Source organism: Spea bombifrons, chromosome 1 (genome assembly GCF_027358695.1).
Source record: "Spea bombifrons isolate aSpeBom1 chromosome 1, aSpeBom1.2.pri, whole genome shotgun sequence".
NCBI classification, from domain to species: Eukaryota; Metazoa; Chordata; class Amphibia; order Anura; family Pelobatidae; genus Spea; species Spea bombifrons.
The window spans coordinates 44,455,388-44,478,736 of NC_071087.1; the positions used below are offsets into that span (position 1 = coordinate 44,455,388).

Consider the following 23,349-nt stretch of genomic DNA (forward strand, 5'->3'; position numbering starts at 1 on the left):
ATGAGGCCATCTAGTTTAAAATGATATGTTTGTCTTATGTTTGTTATATGTTTTGTCTAATTATCTTCTTCCTTTACTTCTTTACACTGTTTTGCAGTTTCCGTCACCGGAGTGGGATACAGTGACACCTGAAGCCAAGGACCTGATAAACAAAATGCTGACAATTAATCCAGCCAAACGAATTACTGCTGCCGAAGCTCTGAAACATCCTTGGATCTGTGTAAGTTAACAACAACTACAATAAAATATATATTCTTGTCAACTTTATTACCTCAATGCAATTCAGTGTAAGGCATGTGGCATACAAATTAGTTTTTCATTAAAAAGTGGGCAATTTAAAGTGAAACCAAATCAAATGGATACGTATTTTATTAATTGTGGTGTTCTGCCTTACAACATTGTATCAGGGTCCCTCTAGTTTATACAATACATTTTGATTATTTCATTATCATTTAACTTTTGATGGAAAGATCTTCTTGGTAGCTACCGTATAAACTATGCTCTTGCTTGACAATCTCTTTTGGGACACAATTAGTAATAATTATGTGATATTTGAAAATTGGCAAATATTGAGATGGCAAAATCCCTAACCTGTGGCAACCAGTGCTTATTATTTTCATCGTACGTGTTGGTTTTCATATGCGGTAACAAAGCCACACATCATTTTTCCGACCCTCCATAGTATATGGCTCCTGGTCAGTGATGCGCTTACGAAATTCATTCTATTCATTTATCTTCATTTATGTCCACGTGTATTTTTCTAGACTAGAAATAATTAAAATGATCAAAGTGATCCCTTTGTGTAATTTCTACTGCCTCTTCTAGTCATTTACCAACATACTACTCTTTAACATATTCACCTTTTATTCCTTTCAGCAACGCTCTACCGTAGCCTCGATGATGCACAGACAGGAGACTGTAGATTGCTTGAAGAAATTTAACGCAAGAAGGAAGTTAAAGGTAAGCAGAACCCTTACTTCTGCTACTGGCGCAACGTTGTTAGCTGCAGCTGCTCCCCTACATCATACATTGTGATGCACCAAACAAACTTGACAATAAATAAATATATTTCCTGAAGTGAATACTAGAAAACGTTTATATTTACCAACCATGCTTATTATATTGTGCTAAATGAGTTTAATATCCTAAAAAAAATGAGCAGGGCCTTATGAGCTCAACAATGTTTAAGTTGAACTTGAAAAAAAAGGGGATTGGATGCAAGTCTATAGATAATGAAAGATAAAGTGTCGTCTCATTTCCCGTTGTAATTTTCTCAAGTGGCACTATATAAAAATGAACTCCTATATTCTAGAATAATTATTCTGCATTTCTGTGGATATCACGAATTACAAAACACTTAAATACTGTTTTACCTTGAGCCACACACTTGCTTGGAATAATTTTACCACCATGTATGTCGTTTTTTTTGGAGGTCCGTACAGCTGTCTTTCCTTCTGCTTATCTGCCTCTGAGTACTATTATGTTAATACAATTTAAGAATGCAATTAACTGATGGATTAACAACAAAAAAGCTAAAGGCAGGCTTGTGCACGATTGTCACTGTGTTCATACACATGTTGGCTAAGATTGTATACTTTCTAGTTCAACAATACCCTGCAAACTGCTGGTTACCTCTTTTCCAAGGAAAAAAGAAGTGTGACATGTAGATGCACAAAGTTGCCTGAATCTTACAAGTTCAAAAAAGCAAATACCCATTATGGCTTCATGATGGTAACTAGAACAGTGTTAGAGAAGTTCAGGATCTTTCTGCCAGTTTGCAGTTGGTGAGTTACCCACAATTTCTGTCCCTGAGTTGTGTCTTCATTGAAACAGTTAGGGCTTTACTCAGGATACTGGAAATCTAAGAGCTCATTGATTGATGACAAACATTGTCACTGCCACTCATCGCTACCTTTGTACATGTTCCATGTTTTACCCTCTCAAGTTCTCTACTTGACTGATTTAGACATGTGTTTACACACTTTAAAATATATTTACTGCTCCCTGTTTAAATATATATTGTATTGTAGAGTAATCAGCCTGCATCGTTACTTGTGTTACATACATTTCATTGCAGGTCCTTCGTCGATCTTCCTAGTACAAGTGTCTCATGTAGCGCTTGTATCTCCTGGATCTTAACGATCCAATTCTTAACACTTTATTAAATAACATAAACCATTTTAAATATTGATTAATATTCTGGCTTACTCTTGTTCTTTCAAGGGAGCTATACTGACTACCATGCTGGCGACCAGAAACTTCTCAGGTATGTTTAGTTACAACCTTAAGACTCTCTTCTCCTTTTTTTGTCTTTGGATGAGCTGAAAGCACTCAGAGTTGTTTATTCTGGAAAAAAACAGCAAAAGTGTTCTAGTATTTGTAGGGCTGGGAAACTGAACATAGCTACCGTAATTGTTCATCAAAACTACTATTAATGGTTTGTAGGTGAATTTCTTAGTCATTCCTAATTGGCTTATTAAAGTGGATCTGTCACTTTCCCCAAATCTGCATTTTAATGTTCTGTACAGGAAATAAACCGGTATAATGATATTTTCAGATTAAAAAAGAGTAATATATGTGTGTGTATTTAAAAAGCTACTTAATGCGGTATGCTGTTAATTAAACATACATGACAAGGAAATGTTTTTTTGCATAGGCTTTATTTTATTTTGTTACATTGTGTTCATTGTGGAGTATATTCAATGGAAAACTATATGTTACATTCAATTACATTATACAGACTTTTTTTGCATTCCCGATACAACTAAAGTAAAATTATCATTTTTAATAAAAACAAGATATTTAATATTTGTTAAGATTAAAAATACATTATCGGCTTGCCTAATGTAGTAATTCCATATACTTTAATAAATATATTTTCTAATCATTTCACACAGGTGGCCATTCTGGTAAAGTATTTAGTGGAGAGACTCTTTAGGCAAATTGCACATGCCTGAAATTACTATTAAGCAAACCCAGCTTTGCCTTTATATTTAATTGGGGGAAAAATAATCAACTGCTCAGCTTTTGATTCTGTAAAAACACATATAAATTGGCACAATATAAATATGACGTGTCTATGGTGTTTATTCAATACAAGGATAGGGTGCACGAGAGTTGTGGTTTCTTGCAGCAGAAGCCCACTGGGTTTGTACCTTCACAATGTAAAGTCAAAAAGCTGAAGGACAAACTCGCCTTTTAGTGAATAGACTCCACTGTGTACTATTGAAATAGTCATTTGGCATCTTTGTGAAAAAGATGAACACAGGATAAGAATCACAAATCCTGCCTTCCACCCAAGCAACGTTCTCCCACGACCTTGCTTGTGAATCCGTGCAAACGTGATCTTTCAACATTGACAGACGCCAAAGATTGTATTTTATGTTCGCTGACCTGTCACATGCCTTTAAAGTTATATGAGCCATTTTTATTTACCATAAAATGTCTCTCCCTGCTAACTTCAGTAAAATGGCAAAATGTCATAACCTGAAATACCAGCTGTCCCCTTGCTGTGCAGCTATTATATCGCTCAATTGATTTTAAATTCCTTTGTTCTAAAGAGCATTTTATCGAGGCTGAAATTTCCATTCAATATAACCCCATATAGCTGTTGCCAATGCATGACATTTACATCAGTCGCTCATACTGCTATAGTTGTAATTGTGTTTTTTATTTTTTCCTTTTTTTCTAATTTTTTTTTTCTTTTATGTGGAATGTATTCCATGTGAGGTAAGACCCAAAGAAGTCCCTCTTCCATCTCGATTTTAATCTCTGCACTGCTTTAACAAATAATCCTGCAAGTTTCTGAATTTCCGCGAGCTGCTCAGACATTTCCGCGTGATTTCTGCTTAAACGCTAATTTTGGTTTTGATTTTTATTAACAAAAGCTCTTCTGGGCATGTTTTTGATGTATATTAGCAAAAAAAAAAAACAAGCTGTACAATTACAAAGGAACAATAGCAAACAGGTATGAATAAAAGTAAAAGTGATAGCCAAGCTACACTCGGAAAAAAATGTCAGCAAATACGAACTAAATCCTCTACGCACCAAAATAATAATGCCATAAAAATATATGTAAATGCGTTTAGCCAAATTAGTCCAGTAGACACGATGTCAAAAAAAAAATAGTATTGGACTAACATGATATTTAAAAGACAAGCTTTGCAGAGTTATCTCTGCATACTGCATTACTCTGTATGTATATATAATATATATATAATATATATATATATATATATATATATTCCGAACAGTTTGTCCACTGTATTATTTTTGAACCTATTCTCTAAAGTGCATTCAGTGGTGTACCTCTTAAGAAACCAACTATTAAAGGAAATGTTCCTTGGATCAGTGCTTGCCTGTAAGGCGTCTAGAAATGATCTGCACACTATAGCATTTTCCAATACTTTGCGGGTTTAAGGCAGAAACATAGGTATAGTAAAGTATTTTTTGTTTCAAGCACATTAGATCTATCCGCTGTAATGTCCAAGGTTCCATCTTTGCCACTTTACTTACATCAACTCTGGTGTTATTCCTGACATGGAATTCTTACACCCACAATTAAAGATAATGTATCTGAACTGTAGGCGTAAGAGTTGTGATGCAATGAGGGGAGAGAGGATTCTGAAAGACGTTATACATCGTTTTGATATAATGTTTAGCGCGCTCTTCTTGACAATGAGTAATTGCCTATATTAAAACAAATTGTGCTCCCAGTAATGGATTAGTTAGTTATACAAATTTAGACCATTTATTGGCTAAAATGATAGATTATCATATATGGTATATTGCAAACCACATAAGCATGATATTTTGTATAGTTGAAAGGTACATGTAATTTATAATTTAATTCTAAAATATTACACTACGTAGTGCCTTTTTATTCTTTAGTCAAAAGTAGTAAAAAAAGAAATACTGAAAAATAGCCACTTTCAGCAAATATCTGTTCACCGATCACACTTGAAGTTTACTTCTGCAAAATAATTGATTATTTCTGCCAATATATTTAGCAGCTTTGGATGCAGACTTAAAATAATGATAAAATGCAATCAATTCTTTCCAGCCGCTTGTCCGTGTTGTGCCATGCACCATGTTTTACGAAAGTGGTACTCATTTTAAACAACTACTAATTTATCGTCTGTCATCCAATTGCAGCAGCAAGAAGTTTATTGAAGAAACCTGATGGTGTCAAGGTATGTTGGCATGATGCCATTTGATATAATTGTGTGGTGATTGTGATACTTAACAGATTCACTTCCATCTATTTTATAGTCTGGGTAACAAAAGGCTCCATGACTTGTATGATGTGACCTTAAAAATCAATAGTGTTGTTTAGAGATTACAAGCAGAACTACCGGTACTTTGATATCACCCATTCATAAAAGACCACAGATGCTCCATATAGGAAGATTGGTTGTAATAGAAGGCACATGGAACCTGGTAATCTCTCAATAATATAAACTGCAATGCTTGATATTGTAATATAATAGGCCATCCTGGCATCAAGGTGCTGATCGTTAAAGACTGTTTGGGTAGAGTATTGGGTCATGGGTTGAGACATCTTTGTTTTTGTTTTGTTTTTCACAATGGCCGCTCTTTAGTGTGTAGTGTGATTAGGAACACATAAGGAGATCTTGTTTAGCATATTTTCATTTGCATTTAAAAGCCATTACAGTGCCATATTTGATCTGGGCAGAATTTTTCTCACCAGTCACAAGGAAATGTAGAATTTGACAGCAGATAAGAATCATTGGGCCCATCTAGTCTGCCCACTATTTATGCTGTGAAGACTCAAATCTAACTGGTCTTTCCACTTATATATCACCCCCCAAAAGTAACATTTTCTTACAGAGAATTTAATGGATGTCGACGACACCTTCCTCGTGTTCAGTGTTAAATCCCTTTATTCATTTACATTTTTATCACCTCCACTCTTACTCTACTCCTCCCAAGCTACACATATTCCGATTTCTTAGACTTTCCTGATTTTCTTCAGACCATTTACCATTTTAATAGGCCTTTTCTAAACTCATTTTTCTTCTCATTTCACTGACTGGTCATTTCAGAAAAGGAAATACTGTGTTCAGATAATGGTGAGGACCTTTGCAAAATTTGCCGTTGATGTAGAGTTGGTTCTGCTGTGACTTTAAATCCTAAAGCAGGGGTGCTGAACGCAACGGCTGTGAATGCATCGGGTTTCAGAAGGATATATATCTCTAGCGTAGCTCACAGTTTGACATCCTGGAAGCTGGCCACATGTTGATACAAACTAAGAGGTCATGAAAATGTGCTGCTCCGGTTGAAAGGACTTGTGGAAGCCATTGAAATTGAGAGTGTGTTTCATCTGTTTACAGTGACAACCTTACAGTGCATTTATTAATATATATGGGCCAAAGCAATCCTGCACACAGCTTCAAAAATCTAAATCCATATCTGCATCTTCAACCCAAAGTTCATATATAGGGAAGTGAAACAGCACACCAAAGATTTCTGCCGAAGACAGGAGACAGCGTATTCACTTATAGTTGATATCACTTTAACTTAAGATCCAGGGCTATATGTGAATAAATTGTCTCCTATCTTCAGCAGAAGTGCTTTGATGTGCTATGTATGTACTGTATCTATGTATGAATGTATACGCGCTTATTTACTAATTAAAGGTTTTTGCCATGTGGCCCATTCAATGACATTTGAGTGTGTGTATGCATTTAATAGACATGCAAATCAATATAATTAACATATAAATATATTTGAAAGAAACTATCTCTTATCTATTTTTATTAATGTACAGCATGCAAACAAATGTAGATTTTTTTCCAGCAATGCATTTATTTTTAGTTCTTAAAATCTAGTATAATAAAGTCTAAATAATAGTTACAATAAATAATAATGAATGACTGCCCCCCCTTCTACTTACTACTTCGTAATTTATAAAAATTGGGAAATGTATACACAGGCAGCCTTGTATTCTGTCAAACAATGCATTTGGAAATAAAGGAAAAATAACTCTAATATTAGAAAGGCTGGATTGCATTGTTAATTTGTAGTTTTTGAAGTGCACTTTTTCTTGTTCTTTATCGGAAATACAATGATTGTAATGAAAACTGTGCTTCATTCACTAACGTAAAGCTTTCTTAAGTATGTTTCATTAACCCTCGTCATTTCAAATTAGACTGCAATACCCAAGTTGGAACGTTTGCTGGACAGTGCAGTCAAATAGGCTATTTTACGATCTAATCAAATCACAAGACGTGGGTCAATGTAGTGGAGGGATCAGCTTCAATGCAATGAAATGTATACGCTTTAATGGTGCTTTTTATACAGTTTCAGTGAATAGCTGGATTATTACATCAAGCCATTCAGTTGGCTCTTTCTTTAACAAATAGCCAAAGGTTTCATACAAAGCTGCATAACATCAACAACATATTAATGTTATTTTCTTTGTAATATAACAAAATAGGATTTTTTGTTTTATATGATTTGGTTGTAAACAGAATATTATGTGTGAGTTTTGGTAGATTATTACTTTAGTGAGACCAGGATGATGTAAGACTCCAGAGCCAACATCTGATTTTAGAAGCTGCCTTAGAGAACAAGAACAGCATTCTGACTTCTACCTCTCCGTTAAGCTGCTGGTGAACTGAACATGCTGTAGATCATCCATTTGTAAACCTGAATCCTTTATGTGTATAAAGAAACTCAGGAGGCCTGATATGATTCAATGCTATAGATCTGCAGTAAGGCAAAACGACTGCATACTATAGGCACCTATAAAAGCACATCTGTACTCCAGTCGCTCCTGCAAATAAATTGTACTTTTGGATTTTCTCTTTGTTGAATGCTTTTATTTATTTTTTCTTGATCCTATGACCTGTACCAGCATCTGAAAGTGTCTTAAGGCTTTTTTTTTCTGTGTCTATTTTCTGTATACCTACAGATAAGCAACAAAACCAACGTAATAACAAGCCCTAAAGATCCCACCCCGCCTTTGGTATAAATAATTTGTGTTCTCCACCCATGCTTATTGTAAATTCTTCTCTTGTTTATTTCCTTTACTTCTGCTTTCACTTTCTTTTGTTTTTAAAACCGTTGCATTTGTGTGGTCGTGGTTTTTGTGGAGGAAGTTCCTCGTGTAGCCCTGTGCATAACTGTTATCAATTAGCATCCAGGCATTCGGCGGCATTAGTCTTGGTTGTAGTAATAGCTCAGGATCTTTGCATGTCTTCTCCCAATGCTTTTGTGTTGCCCTTAGCTCTTCTTTGGATGCATATGGCCTATTGGCTTAACCTTGCTTGGGACATCAAAGGGAGCTAACCAAAGTTTTACTAGGCAACGACAAAAGGACCTTATTCATATTTGATTTTTTTCCTGAATGGCACAGCTAGATGTGGGTACAGGTAGCTTTAGTAAAGTAAACTTTCAGACGTGAGCTTTTAAAACTAGAATAAAGACGGCTGAAACACTGTTATAGGAGCTGTGTTATTTGATCTAATGTGGGCATTATGTTTGCAGAATAAACCATTATGCAAACACTTTTACTACATCTGCCCATGTTAAGGGAGATGCATGGCAGTAAACTGTTCTGATAATGAAGTAATACATGCATTATACTATAAATGGTCACTTAATGGTGGATCTTTTAAAAGTACAGATGGACTGATTGCCATAAAATAATAAGTCTCATAACTAGAATTCATTTCCATTCTAAAGGATGTTCAATAGAAAGCACGTTATCGGTCTCTGTTTTGAAGATTACTTCTTAGAAATATGCTTTCAATTAGAGTACAATGTTGGCATGCTTCTAAATTTAAGAACCCAGGTGCCTGTTCTTTCTCTCCATCCCTTTGAATCTCAGCACTGATGATGAATAAGGTCTTTGCATGCTGCGCTTGTAGGTAAAATGGCCCTCCCCAAAGATTCTGACATCGGTGTCCCTCTCCGATGTGGCGTTTGGTGCCAGTTTATTTTACGTTAGTATTGTCGGCGTTCTTGTGTCATTGGCTCCTTTTGCTCTCCCTCATACCTCTGCAACTGTACTTACCAATAGGCACTGTTTTTCTCTCTATCTTGTTCTCACTCAGGAGCCCCAATCTACAGTTATCCACAACCCTGCTGATGGAAATAAGGTATTCGAAAAGAATCAACTCCATCTTGCTTATCAATCTGCATACTTCATCAACTAGCATCTCTAACAGTACTGAGCCATGTTTATAAAGAGCAAGAACACGGGGCAATCAGTAGGTGCATCCCCTTTGCACAGTGATTGCTTCACATTGCCCCAGAATAGCTCTTTATTATTATGGCTAATTTTATCCATTGCAAAAATCAAAGGGAGAAATTCACTAAACTGAAGGGACCTAGATATTATGAATAGTCTGATTTCAATTAAAGCTTTTAGTGAATGGCTCCCAAACATTAATAAACATTTCTTGTTTTATCTCACGGCAACTTACCAGCTAGAATCCATAACTGGATGTAGCAGCAAGAATTGACATTTCTTAAATGTTAAGCTTAATTTAAACCATCCTTAGTTGCTAGTTGTGTGTTCCTTCATCCATTATCTCATAGAATGTTCTGTGGTTTGTTTTTTATTTTTTGCATGAGAAGTTTATTTTTTTCTCTTAATTTTTTAAGTTGACCCTTGTGGTGCTTTAAATGTTTTGCCATTTTGTTTCCCATGAACATTAAAGTAACCATTCAAGTTGTTCTAACTCCTTTCAGTCATTCCTACATTTATAATATATCTCTACACCATTTCATCTCTACACCATATGCAATCAAATCATATATAAGTTAATCATATATATTTTTAGTAACTGAATTGAAGACAAGGGTAAGAATGGGACTGGTTCTTTGGTTAAAACAAGAAAACAAATGTAGTACTGCTATAAACCGATAAAAAATATTTTATTATTATTATTATAATCAATAAAAAAAATCATTAAAAAAAAAGTATACACAATTTTGACAGGCCACTACCTTACTTGAAAAATAGATTATATTGTATTATACTCAATTTGTTGTTCCTGGTAAGATTATTCTATAATTGCTTTTTACATTATTTCCTATATAGTAGGTCATCAAGGAAAAATGCAATTGAAAAATACATTTTTGAGTAACTCGTGTCATTATAAATACTTCAATTTGATAACCAGAAACCAATTTAATACAGTATTCAAAGTACATTTTTCCATATTCTTGTTAGGCCATTGCAGTGAAATTATATTTTTACAGAGAAAAGAAGTTCACTAATATCTGAGATTAAAGATATGTACCCTACTGATTAACAAAACTCGGATATCAAAGCTATTTTCCACAGTGACAGAACTAACTCCCTGTTTTCATTTTAGGAAATTCAAAATGTTAAACATGTAGCACCTCTATAGAAGACAGAGGCCTGTGGAAACTGGCACAATTATGTGAACTATAAAATCAATTGTGTGAAATCCTGTAATGTGGTACAATTTTCTTTAAAGCAAGAAAACCACTAAAAATGTTGCACTAAGCCTATAACCTTTAAAAAAATCATGTTCTAGTCCCTAAGCAAGGCTGGCTTTGTTACTTCTTCAATCACATTGTAGATATCAGGGCGTAATGTAGTAATCACATCTCTGGCTGACTGAAAATTTGGCCGGCTCTAAAGAAAGCAATAAACACAGGGTCATGTACAATTCCTTTAGATTGCCTTTCTAGATTGCCGCCACAAATCTATTGCCACAAGCGTCGCACCAAAGTCCCAAGCAAAACCTATAAAAATCCTTCAAGTGACACATTATGCTTTCATGATGTCTGTGTATGTTTTTGTGAATTTGTCATTTTGAAAATCATCCCTCCCTTTCATGTCAGTAAAACAAATCTCGACATTGTCTATTGCATCGTTGTCCAAAACGTTACTGCCCTCTGTGTTGAAGATCAGATTGCTGCAATATACTATGTTATAATAGTTGGCAAAGCTAAGAAACCCTACTTATTTTTTTTAAAGTATTTTAAATTGCGTTTAGTGTTTATATATCTATCTATATATATATATAGATTTATATATATATATCTATATATATCTATATATATATATGTGTGTGTGTATGTGTGTCTGTATGGCTAGCCATACGTTATAATAATTTGTTAATATTAGTTTTTCTGTTGATCTATAACTGGCATTTACTCTCTGATTTCCAATAATGTAATCGTAAGCACAGGTCGTGACTAGTTAATCTTTTTTTTTATACGGCCTACTGATTGTAATCATAAGCAGCAAAGCCAATTACTTTGTTTTTGTGCCGTGTTGTAAACAGCTTTTTTTTGTTGCGTTTATTCTGTCCAACAAGTCTTGTAAAGGGGTTTGCATAGTGTCCCGAGATTTTGTTTCTCTATTATAGTAATGTTGTCTCTGTGATGAGTAATGTTCGGCTGTGTACAAAAAGTGAGATTACGTTCAGGAAACCAAACCAAACCTAAGAAAATATGTGGATGTATTTTGTCACGTCACTAACATATCGTAATGCAGAAGACCTGTCTATTGTTTTTGGGCTTTTTTAAGCCTCTGTTGTCTTTCAGGCATATGTTGTGCATTAAAATGTGTGTTTTGTGCATTACAGGGGACAGTATATGTGGTTAGTCCAAGACCATGACTCGATTTAATATATATTCAGACCCTTTACCAGTTCTTTTGAGTTCATGAATTATGATTATGCTGAATGTTTGTTCTGTGCGCTATTTTATTTTAAAACTCTGGAACACAAAATCAGTTATTGTAAGGTGACAATTTTAATTTGGTATAATTTAAAAGCCGAAGTATGTGTCATTAGTATTTAACCCTTAATACAGTAATATTTGGTAGGACCACTTTTTACTGCAATAACACCTTTTTACGTAGGGTCGGAGTGATTTTAGCCCATAATTCTTGACAACTTCTCCTTCAGGTTGCTTATACGTCATTAGTGGACCACAATTTTCATATAGTGCCATACATGTGTAATGTTAGTTTTGAATAGAATTCTATTTGACCTACTCTCAGACAGTCTCCTATATTTTACTTGAGTCACTCTAATGTTGCTTTGGCTAAGTAGTTCTGTTTAATGCCCTGTTAAAAAGTGAATACACTGCAATGTTTCTTCTTGTATTTAGCTTCATCCTTCAATGATAACAAGATGTCCAGGCCCTTCTGGTGTTAAGCATCCCCACACCATAGTGCTACCACTACCTACTTCACTGTAGGTTTGAACTACACACAGCATGTTTAGGTTTAGCCAAAAACTTTGTGTCTCATCCAAACACGAACCATTTCCCTGCATCACAGCTTGGAGAGTCTAATGTCTTATGGCAAACTCCAGGCTTGCTGATTATTGACCGTTGTGCTTACTGGGTTTTTGAAACACTTAGATATTATTTTCTACCCTTTTCCTAATCTATGCAGTTGTATCACTTTATCTCTGATGTCTGAATGCTCCATAGCCGTCTTTTTCGTTCAGATACACAGCTTGACACATGAGCTTCCCATGAAGGGTTTTTTGTAATGAAATTTGACAGTAACTTCAGGTTTAGAGATTGAGGCCAATGTGGGTAGTCTCGGAGAACAGGGAATTGCATACTTATACAAGTAACATATGTTAGATAATTGTTAAATAAAAATTTACCAAAATAAAACCAATTACCTTACAATAATTGATTTCTGTTCCGTTATTTTAAAATACAATATAATTCACAGACTTTTAAGGTTTCATTTGCAATTGAGTAATATGGCAGAATTCGTAAGAAAGTCTAAATACTTTGGCCAATCACGTGTTAATATTGATGCATTTGTTTGGTAGAACCTATGCCTTCTTTAAAATCTTTTCTTTGACTTTACCTTTTCACATAGTCTCTCTAACCTAATGTCCTAAAGTTTATTATAGGTTATAAAGGTTTTGTAATGTAGACGTAGAATTGTAACATTACAATGTCATGAATATAACAAAGTGGAAACGTGGCACGATACGGTGTGTTCACCAGTCCAGAGACTTAGCTACTGAACTGTGCAACATAGTAATTACATCTCGAAAGGTTGTACAGAATACATTTCAGTTGTATCCAATTTCCCATTAATAAATTCCTCAGCCAGTAACTGCTAGATTATCCAAAACAATTGATCTCAATCAGTACATATCTTTTATACATCTATATTACACATCATTTTTCTACCTTTTTAATTTATTATTTCCATTAGCTCAGACAGTTTTAGTATGCCGCCTTTGTTGACTAGAAGACTAATAAAACATTGATAAATAAATAATGTATGTTCTGTCTTCCCATAAACCTTTATAATATACCATCTGGAGCTGAACTGATTAAATGTTAATGATTTTGTAATGAAGAATAAACTAGAACATTTCGTTCACAGTTTGGAGATATGTTGGGGTTTTTGTTAATTGTTGTGTTGGTATTTAAATAACATATTTTGGATGTTTGAGTCTGTCCGCCTGTATTTTTTTTCCCAAGTATTGCTCCATCTCATTTCTAATGTTTGAGTTGTTCAGGGATAAAATAAAAATGTGTTCATTACCATTTTAGCTGAAGTCCGGGGCCTAGAATTTGTCTGTTGATATTTTTGTGTTAATTGCATTCATGCTCAGTGTCACTTTACTTTAGTGCTTTTAATTCTTTACAGGAATCCACTGAGAGCTCAAATACTACAATTGAAGATGAAGACATTAAAGGTAAGATGGAAGCTGGAGAAATAATGAGCATGGCCTATCGCTTTTCTAAATGAGTGTAGAAGGAATAAAACGACAGCTAATTAATAATTCTAACTAATCTAAAACATAAGTATAATAGAATAAAAGCTGTGGGAAGATGGGTTTCATGGAATTATATATTAATTTATGATATTATAATGCAATCACAAGATATTGCTTTCGGGAAAGAAATCTAAAAGGCTTCATTAATTTTGCTGAATAAAGATTGTGTTAGTGGGTTTATTTGTTTCCTTTTTTCCATCTCATTTGTTCAGATGCCTTTCTTTTCAACAATTTTGTATATTCCATATATTTAGATATTTTTATATATATTATTCTCTTTATTTCCCAATGGAAATTACATACCTTCTGTGGCAACAAACAGCTTCCAGCTTCCATTTATGCTGGTTCTGATCATATATCATGTGTTATATTTATTTTGAACTGCAAGATTCATGACATTACATTCAGGGCTTCCACTGCAAATGTGATTTCATTATATATATTATCCTGCAAGATACTGGCAGTGAAAATTAGCCCTGGTGCTTTATGGCCAGGCTAAACTCTTCCCTCTGCAACCTAGACCTTTACAATGCATAACCCCACAATACAGGAATGGATCAACCACACAAGCTCCTGTAATGGTAAGTACAGGGCACAACAAACACCAATCCACAGAGCATTTTTGGTGTGCGTAATGGCTGTAAATACTGTCAGATACATATTCAATGAGCGATTGGCCCTAGGTACAATTGTGCCTCTTATATCCTACTGTAGCAGTGTTAAGGCATCTGAACATATGTGCTGTCATTTTCTTACTTCAGCATCTCTTCACCTTTCCCAGGACTATATTTCCTATTATATTTTAATGTCTCTCTGTTTCATGCTGTTCTGTTTCCTTCATGTTATTTTTTCTTCTTTTTTTTCTTCATTATTTTTGCATGCCTAAAGTACAGTCTTCACTGGGGAGTGCAGTACGAGGAGGAGCTGGTTTACTGCTCATGAGTCTTCCTGCTGCTGCTCCTCTTCCTCCTTCTCTTCTGTTCCTTCCTCCACATCTTTCTTCTGGTCGCCATCCTTTCAGTGCCCTAGTGGCCGTAGCTGCTGCCAGTTCCTTCTGAAGATTCTGGTCATCTTGTACATCTTCATTTTTATTTGTTCATATGTTGTGTTTCTTTCCATCAATTCAGCCACCAAGTGCACAGAAAACACAAATTCAAAGAGTCATTCGCATGAATCTGAGTCCATCCAGTCCACGTCTTCAGCTGTGCAGTGTAAGTTCATTGGGCTTTCCCAGAAACCCAAAACTGCACAATGGGGCGTGTGGCTCTAAAAGGCCTTCTTGCATCATACCAGTCCAAATCTTTTAAAATGAAAATGTTATGATGGAAAACTACTTGATTGGTAGACTTTACAATACATACGGATTGATAGTCTATTAGGAAGCTGTTTCTATCCAATTATGTTAAAATCACTTAATTAGTACATAAGTATATCACTTTGTAGCAGACCGGATACAACCCATTATTTACAAATATTTCCTAAAGTAAGTCAGAGAGAAAGTTTAGCTTTATAATTTATATATAGTTACGGAAAATATATTGTGGGTGTGATTTTATTAGGATTTATGCACTGAATCTCATGCTCCCTTGATTAGAACAAGCAATACTAAGTCATTCTTTTAGTATCAGCCAAGTCCTGCCCAAGGCAAATTTCCTCAGCACAAAGGGACCAACAATCCCAGAAAGATACGGCCAGAAAGGAAGAGTATTCCTGTCCAATATGAGCTAAAGAACTACAGGTTAGAGCTGGTCAAGTCAGTATGGGCGTACGCCACTACAGGTTATCTAACTCTCCTTATAAACAGTGCCTGGTGTTTGGAAAAAGCCAAAAAGAACTATTGTTATTCCTTAAATAGAGGGCTCTCCCAACACAAGTATATAAGTGGAGCTACCTTACTGGCACAGCTTTTAAACCTTCACGGGATAACTTTGTTACCAAAATATTAAATTTAGATTGGTAATAAGTATTCAGTAATGCATTCTTACATTCCTAGTATGTTATTGGTGAATCTGTTACCCGTTAATATGAGATCAATACTATCTAACATAAGTGTTCCAGGTGGCTCAAATCCATACAAATACATTTATTCTAATCTCATTAGCATTAACATTCTTTGTGATTTACTTTATAGAGAGCAAGCATGGCCCGGAAATAATAAGTATACTTATCGGCAGTGTCATATAAATTCCTATTGAATTCTTATTTAGAATCTGGAGCCGTAGTAATTCCGTATTTTGTCTGCTACTAGCGAACTGCTGCTGCAAAAAAATAATCATATGTATTTAAAAAAATAGCCAACGAGCATAATCCGTGGCAAGGTACCTCAATTTGAGGCTTATTCACTAAAGGGAGAGTTGTGGTCTCAACTACTTCATTTCACTATTCAACATGAAGGGCCAACAAAGGCAAGTCTTCTCCAGCACAAAGGGCTGAGATGGCCCTGCATGATGCATAATTCCGTAGAGTTCTTTTAAATAGATCACACCCATTTAACTATACAGCATAGAGGGCCAGCCAAGTGCCAGCTGCAGCAGAAGCTCACTGGGGTTAGACTTTTTTATAATGTATAGTAAAGTCAAGTAGTTGAAACCACAGCTCCTGCTCTCCCCCAACACCTCTTCATTTAGTAAACAAACCCAATTATGTGAGGAAAATAGACATTAAATGTACAAGTGCAATAATATGTGAGTTTGGTCTTAATATTTGCTTGTTGGTGTTTGAGGTGGGCAAAAGATCATACTTTAGGACCCACCTTGATATAAGTGAAACTGCACCCTTGTATATAACACACTTTCTTATATTTTTTATATGATTTTTTAAGATAACCATTTTCAGGTATGCATACTACCTATGTAGACCCGGGACATAGCAGCCAATAAGCAGAAGTTAGTGGTTTCCCATTTAATATCTAGATGGAGTGGTGACTACCTCCAAAGGTTGGCCACCCACTTCCACCTCTTTGACATTTTATCTAATTTCCTTCCAACTCATTCTACTGTTCCAGCCACTCAGTTCCTACATGGAAAGAAAATTGGATGTTTCCTGGTGTGACTGACTATATGCCCTAAACAAAATATATTTGTGGCATGGATGCTGTGCGTTTATTTGGCTGACACATAATTAGGATGGGTGACTATATATAAAACACAGACACATTTTACTGTAAGAAATCTTCTCAATGCACTGTTTATAATTAGGGCATCCTAACATATGAGATGGTCCAAAAGCACAGTACTAATAAAAATGAAAAGGATTTAACGATTATTAGCAAAGTGTGTTCTGCAGTGTTTATTATACATGTGTCCTGGTTTTTAGTACTGTGTGTAGCAGCGTTGTGTAACATGCTTTCCGCTGGTTTCTTTTGGTTGGCCGCGCTTGAGGCAGTAAAGCCAGCACACGGCAGTCGCTAACCTACATAGGAATTGCCATTCATGAATTAATTATGGATTTCAAGATGATACATACAATATGAGACTCCAAGCCGATGAAAAAGTCGACGGATATGAGCTAAAGTGAACCTTTAATGTATTATGTTTGTTTCAGACAAGGGAATACTACTAATGTAGGATGTCCTATTAATTATGGGAAGTTAGGAGATAATTCTAAAGGAATTATTACAGACAATCTGGAATGTTTACTGAATCCACTCCACCAGGACAATTTAGTGTGAAGAAATCTGGGTGAAAAGTGGTAAAAGTTTGACCATAAAGTTGTTTTTGGGCTATATTGTCCATAAATCCAACATTGGACATCTTGAGTATCAAGGTAACATTGCTCATGTATAAAAATAAATGTGCCACAGTAACATGCTAATTTTAAGTTGAAAACCACATGAATCAATTGGGTATGGCTACACAAAAAAAAAAAACGAGGATGCCTGCACACTAGTATACGGTTTATTTATTTTTGATCATGAATCCAACAAGATCAAATATTCACATTCCCATAAACAGTGATGTACTCTACGTTGATACTGGGCTTCAGAGTGAAACAGACCTTTTCATTTATTTCTTTTTTTAGCACGCAAGCAGGAAATCATTAAAGTCACAGAGCAGCTGATTGAAGCTATAAACAATGGAGAGTTTGAAGCATATACGTAAGTTATTCTCTTACACGTGGTTACATTTTTTGATAATGCGCTGTGGCTACTTTCTGTACATATTTAATTTCAGTGGGTTTTTTTTTATGTTGCATGATTATAAAAGTGATCTTCTGCTTTGATTTATTTTTTATTTGTTTTATTTAGTTTTTTAGACTTATGCTGTCTCTTGAAGGCTGCCTCACTTTTATGATAACCTGATAAATCTCATTATCCCTTGTCAATCACAGCATCCATGGATTTAACTACATAAAGTACATGTTTAAAAAAAATACTAGGTAAAAGTTAAGGGGTCTCCTTTCTTTATTGTTAAATACTAAATACACCATCTCAAAATCTCCCATCATCAAGTCTCCTGTTTTTTTTTCACACACTGTTTGCAAGCATGTGGAAAAACAGTCTGTTTCAAATGCAATGAAACACTTGCCTGAATATAAACAGATGGCGTTATCTCATTACAGGAAGATTTGTGACCCAGGCCTTACATCATTTGAACCTGAAGCACTTGGAAACCTGGTGGAAGGAATGGATTTCCATCGATTTTACTTTGAGAATGGTATTCCATCTGTTTTATACGCTATATATTTATTCTGCACAGTATACACAAATATCATCTATATCACAATCATCTATATATTTACAGAACATCAGAAAAAAATAACAATAGATGGAAATAGAGATTGGATAGGTCGTCATTTTGGTTCTCCAGTACCACCTTCCAAGGCATTTTTTTTCCAGAATCTCCTGTTTTGACTGCAGATGGTTCATTGAGCATCTATATTAGGCACATGTGCCAATAAACACAGCCACTTGTACTTGATCATCTTATAGCAGGTTTAAGATATTTTCATAAATAAAATGTGTGTATGTGCATTTATGTAGCCACATTAGGTGCAAGTGTTTTCATATTGATTACCATATTTGCTTGATTATAAGACTCCCCTAAAGTTGGATCTTAAGGATAGAAAAAAATAGTTCTGAATATAAGACAATGCTCTCAAACTCTCACATACTCTCTCTAACACTCGCTCACACTCGCTGACTGCTACTATGTCCCTGTCTCCTTTTCCACAAATCTGCTTCTTCTCTCATCTCTTCTTGTTCTTTGATCTTCTTTCTTCGTCCGCTTCTGCTTGGTATCAGCTCAATTATCCAGGTATGTCTGCAAAAGCAGCCTCTGCGTACACATTCTCCCCAATTGGAAGAACAGCGAGAGGCTGTCCCATGCCTTGGCTCTGCCCTTTTGTGGAAGTACTCCAAGAGGCCAGAATATTGCGGACAAATTCAGTTCTGCACCGGTTTCTCTGTGAATATTCCTCCTCTGCAATATTCTAGCCTCTTGCATCACTACAGCAGAAGAGCGTACCCGCGGTGTGCACCACAGGTACAGCCTCTCCCCTGTTCCTCATGGGAGGGTTGGTGGGCGGAGGCTTTGCCTTTTTGCAGAAGCACTTGAGTAACAAATTTGATACCAGGGAGAAGAGGACAAAGAACAAGAGGAGGCAAGAGAAAAAGGGGAGCTGCAAAAAGCAGACTGGGACACGGAAGTGGTTGATGAAGGTAGGGAGACATTGAGAGAGAGGTGAATGAGCGTGAGGGAGGGCTTGAGTGAGGGTGAGTGACAAGTCCCCCAAGGCTTAGTCAGCGGTACCGTAGATCTGAGGTCTGGATAGAATTGATTGTAAGACAACCTTCATTATAGGACAAGGTCGTATTTTTTCAGATAATTGTTTCTGGGGTAAAAACCTGTCTTAAAATCAAGCAAATACAGTAATATAGGAATATGAGTAAATCATTTTGTTTTGTCATTTTAATATATTTCACTTCCAGTTGTGTCAGTAAAACTTGCTTTTTTGCATTATGTACGTACTCCAGGTATTCTTTCTATTATGTTTTCAAAGGTGCCCAGATAACATTATCTTTATATTTTATATGCTTTATTCACTTAGCTTTATCAAAGGGCAACAAGCCAATCCACACCATCATCCTGAACCCTCATGTTCATTTGATTGGGGAGGATGCCGCCTGCATAGCTTACATTCGTCTCACCCAGTACATGGATAGCACCGGAATGCCAAAAACGATGCAGTCAGAAGAGACGAGGGTGTGGCACCGCCGTGATGGAAAGTGGCAGAATGTACATTTCCACCGTTCTGGCTCACCAACCATACCCAAGTAAGCTGTCTTTGTAGCAGGTGACCAGGCTAATAGACATGTCACTTTTTATATGACTGGTAACTATTCAAATGTCATGCGCATTATCTATTCGGTTAAACTGGCCTATATCCAAGCTCAGCACATTAAACTACCCTGGCATGTATATATTATACCATTCTGTAGAGATTTTTTTTTCATTCTCTGTTTTGTGGTTGTATATTTAGTTAAAGGTTAAGCCAGACTGACAATCAATGATTATTGTTGTACCCTTCTTTACAACTGCATCCCTGGATTTACCTACATGAAGTACATTTTTTTTTAAATCCTGCATAAAAGTTAGGGGACCCCTTTCTTTAATATATGCTTAATACGTCATCTAATTTGTAATTCGGCCACTTCAGTGTAGTCCTTTTTCCGCTTTTTATTGTGCCAGTCTAGGAATTCTGCCAAATTGGATGTTGTATAATAATTTGCACTTCAAAGATTGCTCCTACACAAGAAATGTCTGTGTTTTAATTAATTTAGATATAATATTAATGGCTACAACTGATGAGGCAAAACACCATTTTATGAAGTCCGTTTCCAAAAATATAACTTGCAGAGACAAATAGGGCCACAGTATTAAAGTAAAAAATGTGTTATTTTTCTTTTTGTTTTTTCCCAGCTAGCCCAGCAAACCTTTTATTCTGAACACTCAAGACAACTGGATGGTAACCCCTAGACAAACCGCATTCCTCCATCATCCTCTGATCACAAACCGCCAATAAAACACAAGAAGTCTCCATCTGTAATCCTTTTGTGTAGTGATATATTTTTTTTCACCTTTCACATTTTCTTGTGGTTTCAAACATTGGTCAGAAATGATTTTTCATGAATGCCGAAGTAAAGTTTCTTCTCCTTCTGTTCTACTTTATTATATAACAAAAAGCCAAGCTGCAGACACAGGTTAATCAAGTAAACAAATATATTTGTATGTGCTTCTTTATTATTTGTTTTTGGTCTGGGTCAATGAGAATTAAGAGTTAATTAACTTAGAATTAACCACTGACATGTTTCAAAATTGATTGTGCTATGAAGAATAACAGAATTTTTTTTTTAAAAAAACCTAGCAAATTGCTATTCAATATCTGAATATTCCTGCAGGTTAATTGGCTATATAGAAACATTTGCAAGTTCTTTATTAGTAATAGGAAGTAAAATGTAATTGTGTTATCTAATTAAAAAAAAAAAAAAGTTATGCAAGTGCTTTAGCTGGCTGGATTTTTTTATTATTGGTTCATTACGTCTTATGAAATTTTATATTTTCCACAAATAATTGTTTAATGTGTATGTGGTTACTAATTAATAGATGTTTTTTGATAATTAAGGATAAAGTACAATTGGACATTCAGGGTATTTAGTCCTTTCACAAAGTAAAATGTATTTTTGTGTTTAGTTCAGACTTAAATATTGTGTACTGTATGTTGTATGGGCTTTAAGGGTTGAGCTTAAAAATCTAGCTACAACTTTGTGGGATTATTAATTAATCGTATATATGCATCGCTCAAATTTTACCAATAACTTTCTACTGATTTTTTTCCTTTTCGGTCTGAAAACATATATTTTCATTGGTTAATGTACGTTAGGAAACAGCATTGAGAAACATCTACTAGGAAAACCACCAATTACCTTGTATGTTTTTAATAGATATATAAATATATATGGCACTGCAAAGGGAATGCTTTGATTTCTGTACATGTTTTCTAATGGATTCTTAGTGAACTGGATTTCTATTGATATTATTATCTAGATGTGCATAATGTATTCATACCATCACCAAACTGGTGTGCTCCATTACACTACTATCACTGTTCCATTTCATTTCTGTAGGGAATGATTTATTTAATGGTATGTGTGCATGATTGGGCAATGCCTTGGTTTTCTGTTCACATCTCCAAATAAAATCTTTAAAATTTGTACTATTTTACTTTTCGTCAATATACAATTCTTTTCAATTCTGTCATTGAGTGGTGGCTTTGAGCTGAGTGTTGCTGTTAGTATACTAATAAATACTCTATTTTCTACTCTATATAAGCAAATTATATGTCAAGCCATTATTACCTGCCAATAAAATCTGTGAACATTGAATTTAAGAACATTGTTTTATGTACAAATCTAGTGCTAGTGGCTCCATTCATAGTATTTAGTATAGTAATATAACGTTATGGTACATCATAGGTATATATATATGATTTTTATTTTTTTCCGTTTTAGAGATAGCATGGGTTTCTAACATAGTACTGTAGACTAAACCTGTCTTCCACACAGCCATGTAAAGAAAGCATTGTTAAATACTTCTGCGCCATGGTGAATTTATTTTATCGTCTTTTGGAATGTTGTAATATACGAATGGACACAGTGTATATACTTCTTGCCATTAAACGAGTCATATAACAAAAAAAAATCAATAAATGTGTGTTCTTCATTGCTGCTGTTGTAATAGTGTATTTTTGCCCGCCATTATGTATTTAATGATTATTTTGTTTTATATAGCACCATCAGATTCTACAGCACTGTAAGAGGGTAGACAGGACATAACAATTATAACAAGATGACATACAGAAACAATCTAGAGGGAGTTGGTGTGTATTATAAAAGAGGTAAAAGTGGTGCTGTAAGAGATGGACCAGCCACATTAATATAAGTATTGCAGGAGAGGGACTAAGAACGGTGAGCTGAGTGGGTCTCTGTAGAATGTTGAGAACAGAATCCAGATTGAAGAAGGTCAAGTAAAGTTGGAGTCTTAAAGCGAGAAGTAGAGAGATGGAGCATGAACCTCATATTCTGTGACAAGAGAGGATCGGTTAAATGTAGAGAAGGAAATGTGAATAGGAGGATAGTGTGAATAGTTAATAGGAGGGTGAGGAGTCAAAGGGAGGGGGAGGAGAAGGGCAAGTGGGGGACAGTGCTGATATTTGTATAGTATATAATGTTAGTGGAAGGGGTAATTGTGATAGGGCGAAAAAGAAAATTAAAGGTAGTGAAGACACACTTAGGGTTACAAGACAGGGAGGTGAAGTAGGTTTCCTTAGTAAGGGTGAGAGTAGAATGTGGCACTCGTCATTAAGAGCACGCTCACAGAACCAGCAGGTTTCTTTGAAAGTGGCAAGGAGGGCAGATTTTAGCTGAGTATCTAATTGATCCATGTAAGGGGACCAGATATTAAAGAGTGTCCCCGTTCTGGATTCCTTATCTAAGGTAGTCTCCAACCATCCGGAACGCCAAAACAGCTTGGTATTAAAACGGGTCAGTGAAGGAGGGGGTGGATCCATTGATGCAAGA

The 23,349-nt window shown here is 35.4% G+C and overlaps 1 protein-coding gene across 10 annotated transcripts in view; it reads left to right on the forward strand.

Annotated features, from left to right (window-relative positions):
* The window catches only part of CAMK2D (calcium/calmodulin dependent protein kinase II delta), an 86,021-nt gene extending 63,525 nt beyond the window's left edge, over positions 1-22,496 (forward strand). Inside the window, exons 10-21 of one of the 10 annotated variants that reach the window (XM_053461444.1) lie at positions 98-220; positions 877-960; positions 2,224-2,266; positions 5,155-5,192; positions 7,937-7,990; positions 9,081-9,125; positions 13,643-13,691; positions 14,900-14,983; positions 17,793-17,868; positions 18,333-18,427; positions 19,821-20,046; positions 20,693-22,496. In XM_053461444.1, the coding sequence (XP_053317419.1) occupies positions 98-220; positions 877-960; positions 2,224-2,266; positions 5,155-5,192; positions 7,937-7,990; positions 9,081-9,125; positions 13,643-13,691; positions 14,900-14,983; positions 17,793-17,868; positions 18,333-18,427; positions 19,821-20,046; positions 20,693-20,696 (921 nt within the window). In that variant the 3' untranslated portion in view covers positions 20,697-22,496. Of the gene's footprint in view, positions 1-97; positions 221-876; positions 961-2,223; positions 2,267-5,154; positions 5,193-7,936; positions 7,991-9,080; positions 9,126-13,642; positions 13,692-14,899; positions 14,984-17,792; positions 17,869-18,332; positions 18,428-19,820; positions 20,051-20,692 lie in introns of those variants that run through there. The other 9 variants (XM_053461445.1, XM_053461446.1, XM_053461447.1 and 6 more) reach the window with 9 other exon arrangements.
* The last annotated feature ends 853 nt before the right edge of the window (positions 22,497-23,349 follow it).